Source organism: Ostrea edulis, chromosome 4 (genome assembly GCF_947568905.1).
Source record: "Ostrea edulis chromosome 4, xbOstEdul1.1, whole genome shotgun sequence".
Taxonomy (NCBI): Eukaryota; Metazoa; Mollusca; class Bivalvia; order Ostreida; family Ostreidae; genus Ostrea; species Ostrea edulis.
In genome coordinates, this window is record NC_079167.1 from 71935042 (window position 1) to 71961658 (window position 26617).

Consider the following 26617-nt stretch of genomic DNA (forward strand, 5'->3'; position numbering starts at 1 on the left):
CTCTACCGATTTATTTTAAAGCCTTATCGACTACAAACCTTTAAAAGAATTTAAAACAAAAGAAATCTGCAAGGAGCAATTATTTCAAAGTAGAGGAGGAAAAGAGCTATATTCCTGAACAAATTTTCACTGACTTTGAAATTAAGGGATGGGGGGGGGGGGGGTGAATAGTTTAGGTACGAGTTATCTTGCCTCCATCTCTCAAAATTGCTATGGAAGTATGTAGTCTTGATTTGCACTGCATTAAACCACGTCCGTTAGATCTGCAGGTGCCCCAAAAAGCGTTAGGGAGGAGAGGAGCCATTTCTTTTGGTTCAAGTGACAGTTACGTCAGTCTGACTAAGCCTCGTTTTGAGGTAAGTGAAGGAGAGGAGAAATCGAGTACTGCTTAGTCTGTAATTGTAAAGTGATGTACTAAAGGCAACACATGTTAGATTATCGTCAGTGTGTACACATAATATGTCTGATACAAAAAGTAGGACCGTAGATGTAAACACTAAGGAATTCCTTCCCACGTTCTAGATCTACGTCTTCATTAACTGTTCATAACCCCTTGTGTTTACAAGGAGTGTGTGTAATTTGATATTCCTATGAAGTTGAAACCTTATAAAATTTTAAGAGATGTTAACAGGTTAAAGCGTTAGGGATTTGTGAATTCACGCTGTCTGTTTCATCCTTGTACAATGTTGACACTCGGGTATGATAATTTGTGACTCGCGAGTTGGAAGAGAGCTGAATTAAATTTGTTTTCCAGATCTTTAGAAGTTCAATGGAGATTATTTTTACCTCCCAATTTTTGTTGTTGTGTTTCATCATTTAGATAATTTTCATGAAAACTGGTCACCAACCAGACATCCAAACTTAGCAGATTTTAGATTGAACAAGTAAAATTCAATTTAGAAGTAATTAATAATTATCTTAAATTATTTTATTCCATCTACATTTTATAAGTTTACTTGTTTGAACTTTGATTGTAAGGTTTTATTTTAATGTTAAATTGGAAGGTCACTTGCATGTTACAATGAAACATCAAAAGTTTATTACTGGACAAAATATTGCTAAATGTAAATATTACACAAAAAAGAGCCTTCCTATATCTAATTAAGAGATAAATTAAATCTGCCACCTTTCCGCTGAGATATCAGATAGGAGACCAATCAAGCTTGATGCCTTTAATACAGGGTTAAATGTCAAGTCAGTGTCGTAGCCATTGCTGTTAACCATTTAGCTGGCTCATATACTTACAGAAAGCAAACATAAAGAAAAACCTGCATCTGCATAAATATAATACTATGGTATCCATTTCTCCTTTTTATCAAGATTGTAATGGATTGCACATTTAGAACTGCTGGTAAATAAAAAACCACTAGTACAATATCACACCTAATTAATTTTGCCATGTTTAAAAAGGCATATTTCATGTAAATGCCAGAATTCACATGCTTATAGTTCTATTCAGTACTTTTGATTGCATTTAAACTTTTATCGATATTTGAGAGTAAGGTAACTAACTTAGGTAAGAGTTGTCACCCTTGAATCTTTTGTTATGTTGAAGCCTTTACTTTGTAAAGAAGGGATTGTGAAAGTTCCTACATAACACATTGTCCAGCGTGTTTATCAACGATCCCAGCCCATGGTTGTTTAGAGAAACCCAGGTCACGGACTGATAGTAAGCAATAGCCATAGTTTGGTGATTGCAGAGTTTTTAATTCACAGACCAAGAACTAGGGGAACAAGATATAAAACTCCTTATGTTGAATGTCCTCAGCCTCCTGAGACAATATTTTATAAAAAAGTGCAACTTTTGTTGTATTTATCTTACGATTGTTATTTCAAAATATCTTGAGTTTGTGTAGACTGTGATTAATCACAAGTATTTACTGATTCAATCAGAATTATTCTATGCACAAATGAAGAAGGCATGGTATTTCGACAATACATGAATAAAAGATTTCTTTGATATTTCTTTAGAAACAAGTATTAATGAATGTTTACCTTGAATAAGTTTGTAGTGAGATAGTTGCGGCATCTTGTGAAAAGAAATGTATTGAAAGAGTGTGTCTGGCCTACAATTCTATTGATCTTCAGTGCAGTGATTAATATAGGTGGGGAATATTAACAACTTTTAGAATTTGAAAATAATTAAGACAGCACGTTTTAGCTATCAGTAATATTTACACATGAGGTCATTGTGTACCAAAATGTAAAGAAAACGAGAAGATGCGTGTCCATTATAAATCTGTGTCCATTATAATCTGATCTTTTGGTGATATGAAGAAGTCATCCATTCTGAGGAATTTCACAAGAACGGGACAGGTCTTGTAAATGATTTTATTAGTCCCCTACCAACGAAGGAGACTTTAGGTTTGCGCTCCGTCCATCTGTCTGTCAGTTCAGTTTTCCACGCTTTTCTTTCTCTGTTCTTGCAGATATTCATTTGATATTTGGTACATTGCTTTGCCATAACGAGTTACAGATCAAGTTCGAATTTCATCTTGGTTCGTTGATTTTTCATTAAGCTATGGACTTAGAAAAATAGCATGAATTGTTAGTATACATCCAAGTTTCTTATTTTTATACGCCCGTATTTAGATGGGACGTATTATGGTACAGTGATGTCTGTACATCCGTCTGTCCGTTCTGGTAATTTCATTTCCCTTTCACATATCATGCTGAAATTTGCTGTGTAGCTTCTTTGTGGGTCACTCTAGATCATACTGCAATTTTGATCCATTTCGACCTTTTTTCCAGGAGTTTTGCCCCTTTATTTGGAAATTAATATTCTATGAAGGGTACATAATTTGTCCGCCCAACTCCTCCCACAGTTTTCAAGTGAGGACCATCTTATTTTGTGGAGTGTTTGTATGGGTATTGAAGATGTGCATCTGGGAAAGGATTTTGATTTTCTTCCATTTCTTAGAAAATTACAGGTTGTTGAACTTGGTTCATTTTGAGGAAATCTCGATTTTTAAGCTAAGACCCTTTGTTCATATGAAAGTTTGTCACAGCCTCATGATGGCTGATACTACCTGAAGCAAAGTTATACAAATTATAGCACAAGAAAAACACCCTATGTAAGCATTTCACGGGCGTATTATGTGCCGTTTGCGGTACTCTTGTTGTAGATAAGAGTACTACACTCATAGTAATACAAAAATGAAGCTAAATTATTCATGATCACCTACATTTCACAGTTTATTGACTTGGTTAAAGACCTATAACTAATTACAAATTTGTCTTTTTTCCTGGCCTAGACTCTACTTGAATTGTAGTTGATTTCTCAACCATTCCTATCCTGGTTCCCCAATTTTCCCTTCTACCATAACCTACATAATGAACTTTGAATATTGTTGTGGTATAGTAATTTTTGCAACCAGTAGGGGACTATGTATTGCCATGCAATACTCTCAGAATGCTTGTTTCCTGTAAAATTTTGCAGATGAAAAATATAGTTTGACTTGAAGCAGTATGACTGAATTGTGACTCACCTTTTAGAACTCTTTGGAGAGGTTTAATTAATGATTACATATTGACTGAAAGTTCTGAAACATTGGTATGTTGACTTAGTGGTCTAGAGGTCTTACAGTGTGGTGATAACAGGTTCAGTGTTTTCCTTAATTTTTAGGGAGTCGGGGGTTTTCCTGGGGCCCTTCGATTATGGTGTACTTTCTTAATGTACCTTGAGGCTTTCAGTCAGTTATATTACCAATGAATAGGACTTGGATACCCGTTTTAACTTTTCAGTATTTGTTTGTCCATCATCGTAACTCGGATTAGTGACCTGCAGATCCCTAGTTCAAATCTGTCAGACTCTTCTGTGCATATTTATTGCATCAGAAATGAATTTCTGAAAATCAAGATTTTTGGAGGGTTTTTTAAAATCCAAAATTGCATAATTTTTGGAGTTTTGACATAATTATGTACATTTACATATCATCACATCCCTCATAATTAAATTGTTTTGTGCTAAAACTCTTTGAAGGTGCAGTGAACCACCTTAGTAACAACTGCTTTTCCAGGTACACTGAAGTTTTGTGTGAACAAATATATTTATGTGCTAGAAAAAGGAAAATTTAAGAGAAAGGAAATTTCTTGTGATAGTTTTTCTTAATTTCATGACCAATGTAATATGAATACATATACTATACATGATATAAATTGTAGTGCAGCTGATCATAAATTTGTCAGAGGATGTTACACATTATAGAATGTTAATTGCATCACATAACTTGGAGAAAATAAAACTTGACAATGTACAGGGGGAACTTCAAAGGCGACGCCCAACTCCTTTGACAGCTCCGTAAATGACGTTACTGACAATATCCATATCTACTCAGCCTTGTCAATCATTTCTCAGATCGTTTGCTGATTTATGGAGAATTTTTTATTATTATTGCTAACAGGGTTTTCTGTATTATGCCAATTTATTTTAAAGTCAGGCCATCAAGTAAGTGAAATTTTGTTGATTTATGGGGTCTCACAAAATTTTGGGCCATTTAAAATAATCTCACTGTTCTAAAACCTAATGGGGGAAGGGGGGTATAATTGAAACTTTTAAAGTTAAATTAATTTCCATCAAAATAAAAATAAAATGAGATGTTTTCATCAGATGTCACTGAAAGCTATAGTGATTGATCATTCATAAACTTCAAATGTAACATTAGGCATTAGGATTAAAACACTGATAAAATTTCAATCTGTCATAGAGATTCCCCATCATTGAATGATCCATCAAAAATCCTTGATAACTTGTTCTCTACTCTGATAATGGCTTACTCCCCACACATCAATTTCTCTGAATCTGACGTGGACAGGGATAATCGTGAAAACATAGAACAATGCATTGAAATAATGACAAATATATTGTGTTCATAAAACATGTCATAATCTCCATTATCTCCTACAAATTAACGACCTATTGTGAATCTCTATTTTCTTGCTCTTTATGGTAAGGCCTGGAGTAATTCTAAATATTGAGTACTGATTCCTTAAGGGCACAGATGACAGGAGACTTATTTTTGTAACCTAGGTTACAATTACATACTTTATCTACATGTTCTTTCTCCTGTGGATCACCATAAATATCTGGTCAAGCTGAACTGACCAAGCCATTACACTGACCGGGGTCATGATCGACTGATTTAATGTTTAATATTTAATGTTTAATGATGGTGTACAACCGGCAGTGCAGGAAGGCTATGGAAATAAAAAATTTCCCAGTATAATACTTACCGAATTCTATGGAAGACCGATCACAGGCGGCTCACAAGTTTGTGATGAATAATTTGCAACAGAGTTCTTAAAACTCCATAAAGATTACTTGTCTTAACACATTTGTAATGTGAAATATGTACTTTTACTGATTTAACAAACAATCTTAATTTGTTGTATGGATAAATTTTCATCAGAATAGTCTTGTACCAAGTCCTGAATTTTGACTGTACTTTTACTGCCACAGAGTTCAACAATTTGACCTCATAATCATTTTCCTTACAGGTTTTTATTTGGTTTTTATTTAAATGTCATGTTTTATGTATTTTGATACAAAGTAAAAAAGAATTTATTTAACGGGCTTATTAAATCAAAAAACAAAGAAGGGGAAAAAAAAGAATTAAATGTGTCATGTTGTTTGGAAATAGTTCCAAAGTAAAAGAAGGGAAAAAAATCTTCGTATTAAAATCAACTCATTCTGAATATTGAACGGAGAAAGCTTTACTGCGGGGAATGGATCCATTTTTCAATAACCTCACAATGATGTCACAAGCTGTTATTGGTACCACCAGTACTCACATGGACTGACATTTGAAATGTCGAACACATGGGTATAAAAAGGTAACAATCGCGAGTGTAAAGCGTACAGTTACCAGGGAGTGTAGATCTAAGGAGTAAGACAAAAGTAGATGAAAAGAAATGAGATGATTTTTAGTAGTGTGATGAAGTCACGGTAGTGTATTAATTAGGAAATGTTCAAGCTAGGTGTGCTCATCTGTCAATTTAAGTACAGGTGCACTCCCACTATAGCTTCCTCCTCTGTGATTTAATGGATGTGAAACAAGGCATGAGAAAGGATATCATTTGAAGCACTGAAGATGAGACGTCACATTAAACAACAATAACAGATATGAATTGTAAGAGATGGTTATATTTATTTGACTTTCATGTAATTCAAATTATTGGAATCTGATTGGTTAAGAGACATTTGATAACGAACACATCTTCTGGTGTGATTTCATCTACCAGTAGCAACAAGCAATGCTACTTGACATGAGAGGCATTACATGTTCCACATATTATTCATGATGTCAAATTTATGCCTGAATGGTTCCCTGTAGATTTTCAGTTGATCTGGTTTGAAATTGAGATGCATATATTTAAAATGCCCATTTAGAAGACGATGTTGATCAATATAAAAGAGAAAGAATTGATGGTAGGCTTCAGGTTAGAGATTTTGAATTATTTTACAAGTTTTGTCAAAGAACAGTGACATGAGCAGATATAGAAATGCAGATATTATTGACATAACTTCGTGATGTAAATGCCATTTTGTAAAGGTACGTATCTATAATAATGCTTTCATGATGTTATTTTAATATCTGTCTAAAGAATGGTTTATCCAAGTGACAAGCACTTTTAAATGAGGATACCATCATAGATAGTCACCACTCAGATACCATTGTTTAGCTCTCCTAATCTGGTGGTGGGGGGGAGGGGGGGGGTGTGATTTCAATTTCTCACAATATTCAATGCAAAGTTAATTACTCACAGATCACAATTAATTAAAGCAACAGAGTATTTTAACGGTGTATGTTGTTGTAAATAAAATAAAAGTATCGAAACACCATGTTGAGTGTAAACTCATTACATATCCTACACGACGTGTTAGTGTTGGATGTGTTGTGACCAGTAAGTACATCTACCGGTAATAGGATAAGTATGTAGGAATTGCATAGATCTAACGATAGATGCGATTGTTTGGTAGATCAGTATGAGAAATTCTGACTGCAGTAGTGGTAGAATGGGCAGTTGTTTTGTTTTCCCTGAAGATTTAATACACTAATGTACTGACAAATGGTTCTCATTATGAGGGGGGGGGGGGGGTAGAGAAGGAAGAGGAGAGAGAGAGATTTTTGATGGATTCACATAGACTTTCAGCATGAATATTGAAGAATTGTAAGGGTGATAGATAGTAGAATAATTGTATGGTGGTATTTCTGTTGGTAAGAAAAAGTTAAGAAATGTTCCATTTTCATATTTGGTGAAAAATTGCTATTTTATCATAAAATAATCAGTACAAAAAAATTTAAAATTTCAACTGAACTTTGTGAGAAGTTTTAATCCACTGAGTTAACTATGAGGGGGGAGGGTAAGGAATGTATTCCTTGTGTTTTAAGAATGCAATTTGTGGAATATTTCTATGTGAACAAGATTTGTGTCATGTATTTGTTTACACAGGTTAAATATACTAGTATAAGTTTCATTTATACAGATTTTTTCAATTTACAAGTTAATTCTGAACACAGTTAAAGGGACTGATTCACGATTTCCCCCCCAAATTTTCTTTTTCACTTTTTATGATCAAAATCTACTATCTAATGTGTTTAAAAGAATTCACATAAAAATTAAAGTTATACATTATCACAAGCTCATTTTAGAGAGTTTATTATTTGTTTTGTAAACAAAGATTGCGGTATATCATTGTTTACGATATTTTCAAAAGTAATGGATATCGATCTAAGTTTATTATATCTTTCACATTTCAAGCATTTTGGGTGTAAATGTGTCCTTCTAAAGTTAAAATTTGTGACTATGTAAAATTAAGATGCTTTATATTTAAAAATCAATATTTTACTTGTTTGTATACATAAAAAGACTCGAGTCTTTGTTTACATAATACAGATTTAAGGCTAAAATATTGCTTTTATTCTTGCATTCAGAAGGTCAAATTTTTGGCAGTCAATATTAAATGAGTTATATTTTTAATGTTTACCATCAAAATTAAAAAATATTTTTATCAAAAATCGTGAACCAGTCCTTTTAAGCAGTTCCTAGTGTTTGTCACATCTCATTTTGTTTTAAGGAGGTACTCTACATCGTCATAATGGCTGACTTCCTTTAAAAACATGGAGGAAAAAATTAATATCAGCAATATTTTGCTTTTCCTTTTCAATTTGAATCAACCTAGCCGAGTAGCTCAGTAGGTTAGCATATCGACTGCTGAACTGTAGATCGCAGGTTCGAGTCCAGCAAGGGTTTTAAATCTTTTTTAGATAATCTTCTACTAAAACTATGTTTTGACAAAATGAAGTAAATTTGAAAATTTTCAACTTCAAAATATTGTTGTACTTATCCTCTACTTTTCATCTACATCAAATTTCTCTGGTGTAGCATGCCTCCTTAAACATGATATTTTCTATGAAGCAATCTATGTACTGAGTAAACAAAAACATGGCAGGAGCCTTGTTTACATCACAAAGAATAATTATTGTGAATGTAACTCAACAACTGACATTAAAATTTTTGCTGAAATATCCTAGTTAAGCATTGTAAACATTCAAAATAGGGGTGTGTGTGTGAAAATTTTCACTTCAAATTGTGCCCATGCCCCTTTAAATGTGGGAGTGGGATTTTCTTTGTTTTGATATTTATTCTTCTTCAGAATGCTATGTAGACATAATGTCTATATCCAGTTTAGAGTCGACTTGAGGACACACATGTCCTCCCGATCTAGTCAAGCACTTATGAAGGAAAATGACTAGACTATGAAGTAATTTAAACTAAAAAGATTTTGACAGTAGTCAGCTGAGACAGAATAGTTTAATAGTCATTTGGTTGGTTATGTTAACTTAGTTATGGTCACCAATAGTCAGTTATGAAGTCAGTGGGTAGGTTACAGTAGCTTGATTAAAATATATATACATTGTACATGTATTTATTAAGTACAGTCAAGGCAACAACATAAATCTTGGGGTTGGTATGAACCTGGAAATGCTGAATCATGAATAACAAGTAATAAAGTGAACCTGTTAGATGTACGTATTATGTAAACAATGCTGAACATGAATATTTTAAAACAAGTAATAAAGTGAACCTGTTAAATGTATCAAGATGAACCTGAGAATGCTGAATCATAAATAGCAATTAATAGAGTGGAACTGTTAGATGTGTTATATGAACCGGAGAATGCTGAACACAAATAGTAATAAGTAATAAAGTGAACCTGTTAAATGTATTTACATATTTCACCTTGTTTAGATTTATGATAACACAGTGATGTAAATATATCTCATTTGTCAGAGTCCATCCATCCCTTACATGTAAAAAAAAAACAAAAACAAAAAAAAAACATTCAAAGAAAAGTTGAGTGTGCACTGAAGGAAGAATTTCACAGTGGGTACAATGCACTCTGGGAGTTTTTGTCTGTGCATGCAGTCAAAATATAATGTACTTAGTCTTTTTGTGTTCACTTTGTTTTATGTTGAAGTTCACACTCGATGAAAATAGGTTGACTGTTGTCTTCCTCTGCATTTGTATAATATATCAGTGTTCCACTCAGGATATTAATTCTAACATGATAAATATTTGAACTTTTTTTTTTTATATTTTGAGATGTTTGATGAAATTGGTAGATGGATGATGGGGAGAGTTTAATCTTTGGGAAGCTTGTGGGCTGTAGTATTGGTAATAGGAGAATTTCTATGGATGACTTTCATCACATTTGGTCTTCGTGAATAGTCAGTGCTGTGGAACAACAGAGACAATGTTAGTGCTAATTATGCAGTTATGTGAGAACACCTGATGGTCATTAACTTGGCCATTACAGAGAGGGCTCACACCAAAGCCAGACCTGACTTTAGACTTGGATGGCTTATAGCACCTGTCGGGGGTTTAAAACTCACCATTCAGCTGGAGATTAAGTTATAATCAGCATTATTTTTCTCTTGCTATCACCGACCAGGAGAATTAAGTAAGTATGAAAATAATAGCTCTTGTGTACTTATTCAACAGAGGCCTTAGTGACTTTTGATAAATTTTTGCCCTCTTTGAGGTCAAACTATACATAGTGTGTGCAGTGCGTATGCTTCAATCAGATTGAGGAGGAGAGAACTTTTCCTAATCTTACTCTGCCTGAATTACACATGCACAGCAAGGAGAAGCTCAGTGAAAATCATTCATTGACCTGGTAAGGCAGAGAAACTGACCACAATGCCCTCAGCAGGTGCCCTCTGGAGATAAGACTCCCCCATGCTGTTCAGACTGTAGTGTTTACCAGTGGTGATTATATTGTGGAACCTTATCTAACCTTTTCAGAGAGGGGGAAAATGTTGGGGGAAGGGAAATGTGAGGAGGCCCTTTGAAGGAAACATGCTGCCCTTTACAACTTCTGTGTGTGGAGGACGACCGTGGAACTTAGTACAGGGTGGAGTCAGGCTAAAGTTCCCACAATCATCAGAGGAGGACACAGAGGTGGTGAGTGTCAGATCAACAGGGAAAAAGTCTGAGATTTTAGTATTTGCACTAAAGGACACAAACTGCAGGGAGAGAAAAAAACATAAATCAATCGTTGATTGTCAGTGTGCATAGCACGTAATAACGGTGTGATCAGGAATGTAAGGAAGCATGGCGGTAGAATGGTGAAAGGTTTTGTGAGATCGGACAACCAAGGTCAAAGTTTGGTAGAGGTCCATGCTATAGGGTTTATGTATCTCAATCTAGGGATGAGATGCTAGTGTTGTGTATGTAGGTCTGTTGTTCCTCTTTCAGATCCTGAATCCTAGGCCTGTGTACATAGGTTGTTCCTATAAATCTAGGATGAGGTCCTAGGCCTGTACACACAGATTCTTATGCTCCTTTCAGATCCTAAGATCTAGAATAAATGTTGTGTACATCGGCTGTCATCAGTGGAGTGTGCAGCAGATAAATTTGATTTATGATGAAGAGAATCAGTGGGGATTACTGTGCCCAGAGTGCTGCTGAGGGGGCACATCTTCATTTCTGGTCCTGTTTCTGGTAGGAAATTTTAAACTCGATCTGGCAACAGAGGCTGTGAGCTTTTGAACTTTCTGGGATATATAAGATCTGTGTTGGAAAGCAGAAATTGTTTTTCCGAGCACATAGTGTACTCTGATATTAAACTGACAGTGTGCACAGTTACACCAGGGAGTGCTTCCAGGTCAGATGTAATCGTTTCTGTGTCTGTTAAAGCATGCAGAGGTTTTAATCAGGGAACAAAATCAAGTGATTTATTGATTCGGTGTCTGTACATAAACACTGTACACAATGTGAGGATCTGATTTATGTCATGTAAATATTTCTTATTTATGACGGGGAGACCAAATTTCTATGCTAGGGAAACAAAATTGCATTGGGTCTTATTGAAAGTTAATTTATGGTATGCATAATCAAATGTATGTGTTTCCATTTGTAATGAAGTCATTTTTTACATCAACCAATTAGCCCTGCTGCTTGGCTGGCTCGATATTCTGTGGGAGACAGTCACACTTGTGATTTATGCCGATACTCAGTGATGTAGCAACTGTCAAAATAAAAATTAATGATACAGATCTCCCCAACTTCTGTAGACTTCTGCGTCATTGCTGAATTAACAACGCATTAGTAAGTTTCACAAAATCTTCAAAATGTAGGAGATTTTCATTGAAAATCATTCCCCTTAGTTGAGTAAGCATATAGCCCATCAATAGTTTAACTCTTTATCAATTTTTTAAAGAATTTGTATGAAGACATTTAAATCCAGGTGAGAGAAAATTTGAAAGAAGCTGCCTTGATGGCTTTTTAACTGACGAGCAGATCCCTGTGAATGGCCTGAGATAAAATAACAGAGACTCCAGCGAGGCCATTATATCATCTGATACTTAACAGGTGCCCTCCAAGTCACAGATATGACGTCTTTGTGGACCTAGATTTTGTAACATTTTGGGTAAACGTCCAACTGTTACCTGTAATGGCTTATAGAAACGTACACCAGGTCGTGGATTCGGGGACCCGCGTCAAACTCCTGGGGCAGAAACAAAGCTTTGGTTACTAGTTTCTGATCAATGACTGTGGATGGATGTGCATTGACAGTGTTGCAATAAACCAGAGAGATACTACAGAAAGGATGTAACTTACAGGATTACACAGAGCTAATCAGCAATTGACTTGTTTACTGTGAGACGGAAGGCAGGTACATCGTAGCCTTGAGAATTTACAATTTGTGCTCACTGACGTTGAGTAGAGGGTTTGTGTATGTTTTTATATGGGTCAAGATCAGTACCATTAGTTTTGTACTGTCTTGTGGGTAGGTGGTATTTTAAAAGAATTGATTGTCGATTTCTTGCTCTGTGGAGACTAAGTATACTCAAATGTACTGTGTTGTTCAGGCTGGGGGTAGTTACTAGTCACATTGTACCATGTTGTTCAGGCTGGGGGTAGTTATCAGTCACATTGTACCATGTTCAGGCTGGGGGAAGTTAGTAGTCACATTGTACCGTGTTGTTCAGGCTGGAGGAAGTTACTAGTTACATTGTGCTGTTTTGTTCAGGCTGGGTGTAGTTACTAGTTACATTGTGCTGTTTTGTTCAGGCTGGGTGTAGTTACTAGTTACATTGTGCTGTTTTGTTCAGGCTGGGTGTACTTACTAGTCACATTGTACCGTATTGTTCAGGCTGGGGGAAGTTAGTAGTCACATTGTACCGTGTTGTTCAGGCTGGGTGTAGTTACTAGTCACATTGTACCGTATTGTTCAGGCTGGGGGAAGTTACTAGTCACATTGTGCTGTTTTGTTCAGGCTGGGGGAAGTTAGTAGTCACATTGTACCGTGTTGTTCAGGCTGGGTGTAGTTACTAGTCACATTGTACCGTGTTGTTCAGGCTGGGGGAAGTTAGTAGTCACATTGTACCGTATTGTTCAGGCTGGGTGTAGTTACTAGTCACATTGTGCTGTTTTGTTCAGGCTGGGGGAAGTTACTAGTCACATTGTACCGTATTGTTCAGGCTGGGTGTAGTTACTAGTCACATTGTGCTGTTTTGTTCAGGCTGGGGGTAGTTACTAGTCACATTGTACCGTATTGTTCAGGCTGGGGGAAGTTACTAGTCACATTGTGCTGTTTTGTTCAGGCTGGGTGTAGTTACTAGTTACATTGTACTGTGTTGTTCATGCTGGGGGAAGTTACTTTTGTACTATGAATTAATTGACTGTGGAGACTAGTTCAGAAGTTTAGATACAGAGTACTTTACTCCAATCATAGCCCTGTAAGGCAATATTCACATGAATGATTAATGCAAAATAATCAAAATAAAGAGGTTTTTATGAATTATTGCTAAGAGGGATAGATCTGAGAGATGAGGTGGGTGATTAAGAGTCAAAGGTCATTTGGACAAGGTCTTTGATATTTATGGACGTGATGTACCAATGGTACACCAAGATGATCTGGAAATAGATACTTTGAGTTTCTCCTTCTCAGTTGAGAATTAATGATGCCTAATGCTATATCAATACCATTTATTTCCTATATTTACATTCTACTTTCATTTCTGTCTGAATTCACAGCTGTTGAAACAGTCCAACTATATTTAACAAGTAGTTCTGTATTCACTCGTATTGTTTACAACTGCAACACATTCATGAGGAAATGTATTAAATGCAAAAACATGTACAGATTTATTCATCTTTAATCTTGATATGAAAAAATGTCAGAAGATGCATGGTTATCAATTGAAAATGATTTAATGTTCAGATTGTGTTTGTCAGGCTAAAAGATGCAGTCATGTTAGAATATGTCACCCAGAAACTCATCACTTTTATATGTTAACGACACCTAAAGTTGTTTTATCTCAAAATATTGAAACAGTCTTAAGCATGTATAAGGCAAAACATAGTTTGTAGGTTGAAATAATATCTTGAGGGCAAGTTTTATGTTTCTTATAGTTTGCTAAACAACCTACACTTAACAACACTGTCAGACAGATTTTAAGGTGTCACCATCAAGTCTGATTTTAATGGATCAAGATTATTGCCTCCCTCCCTACTGTTCCAAGTAACCTTTTGACCCCCGTCCAAGGTCACACATCAGTACAATTACTCACAGAGGTATGTTATGTGATATTTGTCTTTCATTTTATATTCTCAATCACATTGTCAAGTGATGTACTGGGGTTTAACCGAATATCACAGGAAGAAGCTACTTGTACAGAAAGGCCAAGGTGGTGTTAATTCAAGTTCAACGTGAAATTGTCATATCTTGACAAGGCTATTTACTGATAGCATGTTTTATGCTATAGGTGAATTCGGTACAGGTTTGCGGAACACAGCTATAATTGAGTATAAAATAGTGCTTGATTTCATTGCATCCAGTTGTTCATTAATGCCATAGTCTTTTCAAGATTCAGATCAGGGTGTGACTGAAATGCTTCTTGTTTTATTGTCTCTGTAACTAAAGTCAGAGACACATTGTTTTTTGTCCTGTCTTTCTGACTCTCCAAAACTTTAACCTTACTCATACTTTTAAGAATTTTTTACCAGTGTTTGACATTGTAACCTTGATCTTGGTGTTTGACCTATTTTTAAGAAAAGTTAACCTAGGAAATATCTCCTTAATAACTATTTTATAAGATAGGGCTTTTATATTTTAGATTTATTATTACAATTAAGACTTCATTTGGTACCATGATCGTTGACCTTGTAACCTTTGTTATGAGTCAGAACAAACCCTATGACCAGCAGAAATCAGTCACAAAGTCAATTCAGAGTAACACATTGTCTGACAATTGAAAGAAAAATATATCGATAACCATTTACTAACTTACATTAGGTATGCAATATCAGTGCACGATGCTGGTTTCACATCATGATTATTGATCTCTACTTAATTTTTTCAGTAGTTTGAACATTCTGATGTCAATTAGTACATCATTCTTGGAAACCGACAGTCAGTCGCACTTCTTTTACCTCCCTTGGGACACAATGCCGATATTTTCGCTGGAAGGTGTGTCTTGGCTCCTTTATGCAATTGGCCGCATTACCATTCTTATGGTGATATTCAACCAATGAAAAAGCCCCTTATCTCCAGTATTTGGCTGGGAGCATAGAATAACATGGCTTTCGAAGCAAAGATTTTGACAAGTTACAAAGCTTTCAGGGAGATGCTTTACAACTTCTTTGTCAGTTTGTTTTGAAATTAATTTTATTCAAAATATAAACATACCGAACAACTTATCTCTTTCTTCCTTCATCTGGTGACCATTCACTCGTTGAATTTACATACCCAATTTAATTTATTCATACATAGGCTAAACGCAAATGATGCATTTGTTGGGTGAAAGTTGAGGTACTGACTAGAGCATAGCTGTACTGTTCAAGTGAAGTTTTTGACATCAGAGCCCTGTATCCCAGATCTTTGATCAGTGACACAACAAAACACAAACTTTCATGAGCTGCTGACACTTAGAGTTTCGGGAAGATTTACGGGCGATTCCCATTGGTCCTCGATAGGTCATGTAATATCATGCATTTTAATGAGTTATACGAAAATATCAGTGTTGTGTCCCATGGGAGGTTAAAGAAGTGCGACTGACCGTGGGTTTCCAACGATGTAAGTAAATCAATACATGCAGCCATTTTGTCTTGTCATTCAAACTTCAAAATAACCAAAAATTTAAGATATTTTTGAAAATTTTGTATGGAATAACCTGCAATCAATTTATTTTATAATTATATACATTTATTGATACAACTGTTAATACTACTTCTTGCACCTCAATTCACGGTAATTACTAATCAGGTAACATTCACCTATAGCTTATGGACTTCACCACAGATATGATACAAAATTAAAGGTTTTTTAGCTCAAGAGCTATTCTCATATTCAGATTTTTGTAATATTAAAAAAAAAAATTCATGTAAAAATCAAAAACTGTTCTGAATCACAAACCCTATTCTTCCATAAATGAACTGTACATGTAGCTAATTAAAGTATGAAATCTGTGATTTATATTTACTGGTAGGGTTAAATGTAGGGACAATGGGCATTAAATTAACAGGAAATTAAAAAATTCATTTTATGTATAAAATGAACTTACTGCGTTGAACTTCGTTCATCAGGGCTGGGTAATGACCTGTCCAGTGTTTCACAAACAGATTTTGTTCGTATTCACGCATGGAATGGTATTGGGTACTTGTTACATTAGTTTTTGCCATTTTCTTTATCTCTTTCTCATCATTTTAGAACATTAAATATTTTTCTTTGTTATAGAGACGAGGTGGAATTTCCTTTGGACGAGACGACAACAATGCAATTTATGTCAGAATGCTGGGTATGTTTTTATGCATATTTATAATTTCTTAGTAATGTGTGTCAATTTAACAAAGCTTCAAAATACTTACATGATAGAATGTATATATATATATTTATGTATATTGACTATGATATACTGGTCAGCGAACTTTGATGATGCTCTCACCAGTCACAGTAGCTCTGCGGTAGAGCGTTCGCTTCTTAACCGGGAGGTTTAGAGTGTGAGCCCCACTCGTGCCATGGCCTCATCAAACCTAAAATGTTAAGATAGGTAGTGATTGCTCCTTCGCCAAACGCTTGGCGTTTAGAAGTGAGAATCACGGGTCTTTCAAATAAGACCTTAAAAATGGAGGCCCCATGTTGCGCCAGGCGTTGGCATGATAAAGAACCCTCACTGCTACGGCATAGAGCGCTAAGCATAAGTCTGAATGTACAGTACTTCACTTAATAGCTGGTGAAAAATTCCCGACAGGACATGAAAACAATCAATCATTAAAGATGCTCTCTGTAATAATATAGTTGCATCTCTCTAAGTTGGCCATCCTATGGGTTTGAAAGGAAAGGGGGGGGGGATTATTGTTTCCATTACACAAAATGGAATGGAAGCAATAACCCGTGCTTTGTGACGATGCATCAATATAGGACTAAAAACTAAATTAACAGTTTAAACTTTTCATCAAGAGCCCCTTAAAATTAAACATGATGAATATTGATCCATATCAAGTACTAGTGACACTTCACTGGACATTAACTCGTGCATGCACAGGTGGATATAAGATAATTATAGTGAATTTGGGAGTTCAAATCAGACATTGGGATTTTGAAGCCTTAATAGAATAAAAGAAGAACGTACATGTATTACATGTGGTTTGTTGTGATTGGTCTTTGTTTGAAAGTGAAAGTTGTATACTGAATAATGCATTAATGTGATGACTATATAAGTGAAATAATTTCGAAATCTTATTAAGCTATCCTTTCAAATTAAGACCTATCTTCAAATTATTGATCATTTTCCTAAACGAAGTTGAGATAAAGTTAAATTCAATGAATAAATATAGATTGATTCAATTCAATTAGAAATAGATCAACTTTCTAATTGAAATGGACCCATATTTAATAGAATTTGACCCTTTCTTTAATTTTTTAATTGATTTAGAGATAGGCTATTGTGTAGTGGGGAAGCAAGTTTTGTATAATTTATAATTCATTGTTATGCATACTATCTAAGGGATGATTTTAAAAGAGCACTATATCTTCAGAAGTGTTTGACATGTAAAACCATTAATTGGCAGTTAGCAAGATATACATTTTGATTAATGTGTTAAACTATAATAAAATAAGAATCGCCATATTAAGTATACAGTGTGGATAACATATTATGCCCCCCCCCCCCCCCCCCCCATCCCATGTGAACTAAAAATATAGATTTACTCCCACCCATGTGAAATCCCCATCTGAATTAAGAATGGACAGACCAAACAGGACTGTTTTGGAAATGTTTAGATGAATATATTTATACTATCAGTAGACACACACATTTTTTAGAAATAAAAACCGTCAGTAACAGTTTGCAAGATGTGCAATTATAGGCCTCCTGAGATTAAATTTTATTTCTTACTCTATGTGAACATGTATTTGGTTTGTATGGTTTCTTCTGTTCGAGATCCGCTCCTCTATCTTCCTAATGTACATGTGCTGATATATATAAGATTTAAATTGTCTCAGTTTAAAATTCCAAATTGTTTTTGCAGATTTGTTAATTGATGAACATAATAGATAAAAAGTAGGTTCAAATATGAAAAGTACAATAAGTTACGATATTTATTATATTTTAAAAAAGCAAAAGTCAATTCTATCAGCCCAATCATCCTGCATGAAAGGACAAAAAATCAAAGTTCATAACCATCATATAGTAGTATAGAACATGTAATGTAATAATGGTTTATTATTTCATTATTTTAGTTGATGTAGTATGCAATTTCTGTGTTGCTCTTTGGTGATGTGGCTTTCACAAAAAATTTTAAGTGATGTTATAGTATGATATTTTTTTGATGGTGTGTTTTTTGCAATTTTCTCTTATTTTATAGGTGATGTCCGTTTGAAGGTGACATCAAAGACGGAGAAAGCAACTCTAAATCCTCAAGATCGCAAACTTCTAGAAAGTAGGTCATATATCAAATGCCATTCAGTTTAACTTGCAAATTACAGAACATGATAGAGCTCAGAACAAAACGATCCAATATGAAATAAATTTTAGGCAATATCTAAATTTAGCAATTTCATCACTATCACTAATAATGCCAAAATTAAGTCTTCACTAAAAATTCTGCTTATACGGTGTTATATATGATAACTTAATCTCATTTTCAAGGATAGGTTTCATAAAGATAGAAAATAAATGAATAAGTACATGACTGTCTACAGCTTCTTGTTTTCAATGTTTGGATAAGGCCACATAAAGGTGTGTCTAATGTTTAATCTTATATTATATTCAGGGTTGTCTAATTTTAAGTCTTGTATTTCTTTCAGGGTTGCTGGTAACAGATCAAAAATCACGATTATCTTCCCGTTTTCAAAGTTTTAACAAACACCAGCGAAAACGCAATGCCACAGAGAATGCATCCCGCCAACTTCAGTCCCTATTGGACCAACAGTATTCTCAGCAGGCTCAGGTAAAGGCCCGTAGTCTGAAATCCCAGTGAAGCTCAGCAATCCTCCCCTCACCACAAAATTGCAGCTTGTACGATAATTTGCTCATTTATAGCTTATAAATGTGTCCACAACGATTTTGTGGACACCATTTAAAGAGTTCATTATCACGGACATTTCAGATTTCAGTCTCGTACTAGTTACGGAAATCTACATTGTAGATGGGGAGAGGAAGATGCCTATGATTTAGGGGTTAAAAGGTAATAAATCAAGGTCACATATACAATATGATGCACATTTAAGGGGGTTCTCAGCAATGCTGTGTCTTTATTAATGTCAAGATAAGAGAAATTACAGGAGCTTTGGTCTTGATTTTTTAGCAGAAAAACTGTTTTAGGACTATTTGAAATTTTTCAGCTGGAAAACTGTTTTAAGGATGTTTGAATTTTGACAAGGAATGTTTTTGGATTAAGTGCACACAGATAAAGATTGGTATTGTGATACATATTGGTTGACTGTGTTGTGAGTACATTTTGACTGATATTGTAAAATCATTTATTTTCTCTGAAGACATTTATAGGCTTATAGCCAGCTGTCCAATTCTTTTCTGTATTCAATATTTATAAATCAAAAATTTTCTCAGGGTCAAAGTACAGTCAAACCTTGTTATCTTGAAATTGATGGGATCGAGAATATATTCAGGGATTCGAAATATCAAGGGTAAAATACAAAGAGTAAGTGGTTGGGACTTCCGAATCACTTTGACATATCTATGGTATTTAAGATATCGGTTTTCAAGATACCAAAGATCAACCGTATTATGGTTTGAGAAAAAAAAGTGTTCATTGGGACTTACTTTAGTGGGAGATTCTTGCTCATTGAGGATAAGAACCCAGGGATACAGTTATCCTCATTAACACAATTGAAAATAGATGGTTTTACAGTGATTTGAGTTGGTAATTAAAACAAGTGTTTGTTTTCTTTTTAGGAGCTGATGAGTCAACTTAGTGTATGGAATTTTGACATTTTCAATTTAGACGTTTTAACGGGGGGTGAGTAAAACATGGCATTAACTAACTAATTGCAGCTTTAACATGTTTAAATTCTGTTAATATTGCTGTGATTGTCATGATTTATTGTTAAAAAGCTCCGTGAATAATAGGAATAATATGTGTATTTAAACTCTTGTGTTTTTGACAGGGAGGTCTCTGACTCATGTTGCCATCCATTTATTTAAGAAGTATAATCTCATCTCCACATTCAAATTGGACTTCATCAAACTCATGCAGACATTTAGTAAGTAACCAATTTATGTGATGAATATTGATGTATGTGCAGGTTAGTTAATAATTAATTTATATAATGAGTATTGTTATATGTGCAGGTTAGTAAATAACTAATTCATATGACGAATATTGCTGTACATGAGGCATTTAGTAAATAACTAATTTACATGATGAATATTGCTGGAGACCCTCACAGATTTACAAGATTAGTCAATTCCCAGTAAAAATTAATTTACTGGTCAGTGGAGATGGAGAATTTTTACATATTGAGATATACCAGCTGTAGGAGAAGTGCTACAGAGTTTGACCTATTGACCTATGCCTGACACACAGCGATGTAGCAGTGAGAAATGTGTATCGCAGCACTGTCTGCTGCCACATGGGACCTCCATTTTTAAGGTCTTATCTGAAAGTCTTATGAATTTCACTTCTAAATGCTGAGCATGACCTATTTTTGTAACTTGGGTTTAAGATTTAGCAAGGCTCAAAACCCAAAATCCCAGTCACAAAATAAATACTCTACCCAATGAGCCACAAAAATCAGTATAATTTTATAGTTTAGCAGGGGGGGGGGGGGGGGGGGGAGGGGGAGGGGGGCTCCAAAATGGCATGTCATATTTTGGGTGAATTAGGCATACTGGAAATTTTGGCAGATGTGCAAATTCACCAAATCTAAAGGTGCTAAAATTTCAATTCATGATAAGGGATATACTTGCTAAATGGAAAAAATGCTAAGATTTCAAATTACGTTTAGAAAAATCCTTTGAATATTCCCGACACCAAAATTGTCCGATATGGAGTATTTCAAAATGCCCGTCGGTAATTATTTCTCTAGTACTGAAACCTTTCCTTTTTCATATTTTACAGCTCTGATAGAGAATGGTTACCACGGAAATAATCCTTACCACAATTCTGTCCATGCAGCAGACGTCACCCAGGCGATGCATTGCTACCTACAGGAGGTCAAGGTCAGTGTATAATAGTGATGTACCGATTATTGCTGTTCTACATGGGATCATCTTAGAACTTTGCTGTACTTAATGTACATGATAATTTGAATGCCTGTTATGAATTTTAGGACTCTCCTGTACTTTGTGTACTTGTATGTGATGATTGAATACAACTGTACTTTCATTGAACATAGAATTGTATTGAAAATAACTGAAATTTCAACTTCTCTCATAACTCTGTACTTTGTAGATTTCTTGATGGTACATGTAAATTTCTGAAATATTTTCACTGAATTCACTCTGGCTTGAAATGATTTAAATGTTTTTTTGTTGTTGTTTTTTTTTCAAAGTTAAAAGACTGGATCCCAAAATTTGAGGTCATGACCTCTCTGTTGGCAGCCATGACACACGACCTAGACCACCCAGGGGTTAACCAAACATTTCTGATCAAAACAGGCAATCACCTGGCAAATCTATACCAGGTAACTGATTCAACCAATCACATTACTTTGTTTGAATTTATCTTTGCTTTTGTCAGTAGTAAACCTATGATTGTAGATCACAAATACAGGCAAGTGACCTTTGCACTCAACATGAAAAAACATACCAAAAAAACTACTTTTATGATTAAAAGAAACAACATGAATTATGTGAAATAGATGTCTTGTTTGACATTATGCAAATTACCCCAAGCTCCATTATTTATACCCACACAATACAAATAAACAATGGAACTAAATGTTAATTTATATAGGATCATGAAGCTGTGTATACACATGTGCTTTAATGCCTCTGAGATTGAAGATGACTTTGATCTATAAAGAATGGCAACTTCATCCTTAGCAGAGAGGTCAAGGTCAAATTTTTGTGACTTACAGCAATGTCTGTGTCAAATTTCCCACAAATAATCTTGGCTGAGGAAGGCGGCATAGTGTTTTACAAATATGTCTTATTTCTTAGTGTTTCACTTGAGAGTTTGAAAAATGTATTGTTCTTTTGTGTTGGTAAACCTGTGAAAAGAACAAAAGAGTACAATTTTGATGATGATTGTAGAACACTTCAGTCCTGGAGAACCATCATTGGCGCTGTGCAGTTGGTGTATTTTATGAGACAGGAGTGTTCAGCCATTTTGACCAAGACTCATGGTAGTTTTTCTTTTTCAAAGTTAACCACTGTAAACCATCTTTTATTCACATGCAAGAAATTTTTGCGAGGTTCGCAAGGACCTCATCATTGTGAATATTTCTCACTCTTTTAAATAAGAGTCTCTTGTATGTTTAAAATATTCTTAACCCAGTCGCAAAATTTAGTCTCCGTGAACCAGTTCATCACTGATAAATCGCAAAATAGTGATCGCGAATAAAACTTGGTTTACACAGTCAACAATTTGTGAATACTTTAGTTCAGGAAAACATATTTACTTACAAACAACATCCAAGTCATTTCTAGCATGTAGCTGCAATGATATAACCATGTTTGATTGATTTTTAATATTTTGACAGACTAATAAGCTCTTGACTGTCTTGGGATTCCAAATTATTTAAAATATTTCTTGTGCTTCAGGAACCAAATAACATGGCAACTTCGTTCTTTGATATTAGCAACTGATATTACTCGACAACAGGAATTTCTTAGCCGGTTTAAGGTATGAATGTCATCTTAATAAAACTATCACTGTCAAACATAGCTTACTTTGTACACAACAATCATAAAGCATTTTGATGAGAAAATCAAATTTAAATCCATTTAGTGAAGTTCCTTGTTTATGAATAAAGTGTTTAGATACAATGCATTTTCAGAAATTGCAATGAAAAGAATCCAGTTGGAATTGTTGTAATTTTTATTGATTTAGTTTTGAAAGAGAACCCTCAAGCATTTTAGTGCAGGTGTTTTTTATTTTATTTCAGAAATACCTGGATGAAAATAACTTAGATTATGAAAATAATTTGCAGGATCGAATCTTCTTGTTACAGGTAAAACTTAAACCCTTGGAAGAGGTTAAGTTTTATTGCAATAATTGGGGTTCATCTGATGTTGTTATGCCCCCCATATTGCTTTGCACCTGTCGGTCGATAGACCAGATATTGTCCACTCAATATCTTGAGAACCATTCACTTGATCATAATGATATTTCATATGTGGGTTGGTTATGAGTAGAAAAGGACCCCTATTGTTTTTCAGGTCAAAAGGTCAAGGATTAATCTACTCTGGACATAGGAATGTACTGTCCGCTCAGTATCTTGAGAACCTTTTGCTTGACAAACATGACTTGGTGCAATGGTACATCCTAAGGAGTGGATGACCCCTATTGATTTTGAGGTCACATGATCAATGGTCAAACTAGACATAGGAATATACTGACCACTCAATGTCTAGAGAACCCTTTGCTTGACAGACATCAAACTTGGTACACTGGTACATCTTCAGGAGAAGATGACCCCTATTGATTTTGAGGTCACAAGGTCAAACTGGACATAGGAATATACTGTCTGCTTAATATCTTGAGAACCCTTTGCTTGACAGACATCAAACTTGGTACACTGATACATCTTCAGAAGAAGATGACCCCTATTGATTTTGAGGCATATGGTCAAAGGACAATGATTGAACTGGACATAGTAATATATTGTCTCCTATATTTTAAGAATTATATGCTTGATTGACACCAAACTTGGTACACTGTTACAGCATAAGGAGTAGATGGCCCCTATTGATTTTTAGGTCACATGGTCAATCCACTCTTGACATAGGAAGATATTGTCTGCTCAGTATTTTAAATTGATGATACTACTATCAATTAAATAATGCTTGTGTATAACCCTTTTCAATTTTGCACCATGGGGGGCATATGTGTTTTACAAACATCTCTTGTTTTACTTTTCATTCATACGATTACGACACCCAGTAACTGCAATGCTCCATTTTTATTGTAGATAGCATTAAAATGTGCTGATATATGTAACCCGTGTCGTGAATTTGGTCAAAGTAAACAGTGGAGTGAACGAGTCTGCCAAGAGTTCTTTCGACAGGGTAAGTTTCACAATTGTGGTACCCACCCCCAACAGTATGGGATGGGTAACAGTACAAATTTTGAAATATCTTTTTCCATTCCAACCTTTTCATCAAATATTTTCAGATTGATTTTGTCAATTTTCTGGAAAGGTGTATGGTACACATGTAGATTTTTTCAGTAGAAAAGATTAGTTTTATAGAGTTTAGGTCATTACTTAGAAATACAGATTCCTGCTGTTCAAGGTTCTCTTCATCAACTGAGGTCATCTGGAAAAGGTCAAGGTCATGGAGATTGACAGTAACAAAAATTGTATGCGCTAGAAATGTAAAAAATGCTGGGATTGTGGAGGTCATTGTGACCAGTATGTGTACCATAATCCCAAACTAGCTGGCTCGTTTAGAAAAGGTCAAGGTCACAGGGATTGATAAGTATAATGGATTTGTTAAAGCTATAGCTTTGTTAGCAGACCTACAAAAAAGTCTGTTCAGACTAGATGTGAGAATGTTTAGTACAAAATCTAGAATATAACCAAAATCAGCTGCTTAAAAATGTCTACAAGCCTTCCAAATGAAACATCCTTTTTGGGGCTAAATTTAACAATATGTATGCTGCACAGATTGTCCAATGTAAATACGATTAGTGGTGAATAAAGGCTTAGCTTTATTGTAAAATGTACTCAGCAGTGATACACAATTGTTTTTGACAGGTGACTATGAGAGGGAGTTAGAAGTTCCTGTTACACCCATGTGTAACCGAGTAACTATGACAACAGCTAAGATACAAGCTGGTAAGATATGATTTATTTCTAAACTTTAATCATTATCAAAAACTATTTTCTTCAAAATTGCATGGTTTTTTGATATGAAGATAAATACTTGCTTCATTAATTTAAAACATGGTGTAAAGAAGAAAAATCTAATTGAGATAAAGTATCACTAATGCTAAGTTTTTGGTGAAGAGGCCACCCTTCTAATCTTGCTGTTGATTCAGTCCGGCAGCTGGTCAGAACTTTCATCATGAAAGATTCATATGTAAAATGGGTCCCACTCTTTTCCCATGCATCTCAATCTTTGTTTCCAGGATTTATGGAGTACGTGGTAAGCCCTTTGTTTTACGCCTGGAGACAGTTTCTTCCTTCAAAGCTCAGTGATTTGATGTTAGACAATATTGCACAAAATCAGAAATACTGGCAGAGTGTGGTCGAAAGTGAGGGAGAGATATGTAAATCTAAGGAGTCAACAGAGGAGGAGAAGGTGAATGAAGAAGAGCAAAGTGACACAGTGGAGGATGGAAGACTTCCTCTGAACTATATTCACATCACTGACGAGGACAATAACTCCCTGTGTACAGACAGCCGCCGCGGCAGTTGTAGGAGTCTATCTCCCGTTCGTGAAATCACAGAAAATGGCTGGGATCCCGAGCAGAGACGGCATAGCATGCCTCCTGCATATGTCAGACGGGAGATTACGTGTGTGACTATTCGTAGAGACAGTGTTCCCATGTCTCCGTATCTACGGCGACAGAGTTTACCCACTGCCATGTTAGTTCATACATCCTCTCTTGAGAAACTCTCCGGCAAGTTATCTACACTTGCACAACGTCACAACTTGGCAAACAAAAGCATATCTATGGAGGAGTTGATGTCTCGTCCAAAAATCTCCAATCTCACAACCAGTTACGAGACCAGTTTACTGGCCAGTGGACTGTCCGTTGTCACGGATCCATTGTACTCAAATTCTCACAGCAGCATTGTTCGATTTCTCACTGTACCTCAGAACTCCCCTAACCGTGATCCTAGTCACCCTGCAGACTTGAACACATTCCCATGGTCAAGCAATAAATGTGCTCAAAAATGTGATCAGCAAAACAAGCATATAAATGACTCAGACTGTATAGGAAAAGTAAAGTGTATCAGTGACCCAGACTGTATAGGAAGTCTCAACGTAGCTGGAAATTCCTCAGTCCCACCCAAAACCCACTAGTCTTTCATTTGTACATTTGTAAACCATTTAATATTTGTAAGAAAATTTTAAAAGGGTAATTATTTACTTTTTAACAACTGACAAGAAATTTATATATATATTTATATCTACATTTAAATAAATTGTTGTCATAGTTTTATAAATTTGTTTGTATTGATTTTAACGATATAATAGTCTACCATGAAATTAGCAAATACATTTAATGCAGCTCATTGTACAGGACTACTTAATAGGTAGAGTGCATATTTATGCCCTCTTCAAGTAAGAGAAGAGTATTACTCTGCACCTGTTGGTTAATTGGTCTGTCAATAAACCAGATGTTAAACCCTGCAGATGTCCGACAATGCCAATGACTGGAAAAAAGTCTGTATTTGATATATCTCATTCAGATTGACCGATCACTATGGAGAATATGAATACTCTGGCAAGTCACTTTGGAAAGTTTTGTT

At 35.1% G+C, this 26617-nt stretch overlaps 1 protein-coding gene across 10 annotated transcripts; it reads left to right on the plus strand.

The window, feature by feature from the left end:
* Positions 1-196: 196 nt before the first annotated feature.
* On the plus strand, positions 197-26311 carry LOC125670186 (high affinity cAMP-specific 3',5'-cyclic phosphodiesterase 7A-like). 10 transcript variants are annotated; one of them, XM_048905209.2, is made up of 15 exons: positions 218-356; positions 13924-14085; positions 16247-16307; positions 18376-18450; positions 18818-18960; positions 19926-19989; positions 20138-20233; positions 21091-21191; positions 21524-21655; positions 22227-22318; positions 22737-22818; positions 23081-23146; positions 24107-24203; positions 24893-24973; positions 25267-26311. In XM_048905209.2, the coding sequence occupies exons 3-15, from the start codon at positions 16301-16303 to the stop codon at positions 26166-26168; spliced, it is 1938 nt and encodes a 645-aa protein (XP_048761166.2). In that variant the 5' UTR covers positions 218-356; positions 13924-14085; positions 16247-16300; the 3' UTR covers positions 26169-26311. The 10 variants fall into 10 exon arrangements, with proteins under 10 accessions (XP_048761160.2, XP_048761166.2, XP_056019670.1 ...); XM_048905205.2 differs by lacking the exon at positions 218-356 and adding an exon at positions 11412-12181; XM_048905203.2 differs by lacking the exon at positions 13924-14085 and having other exon boundaries at positions 197-356.
* Positions 26312-26617: the final 306 nt, after the last annotated feature.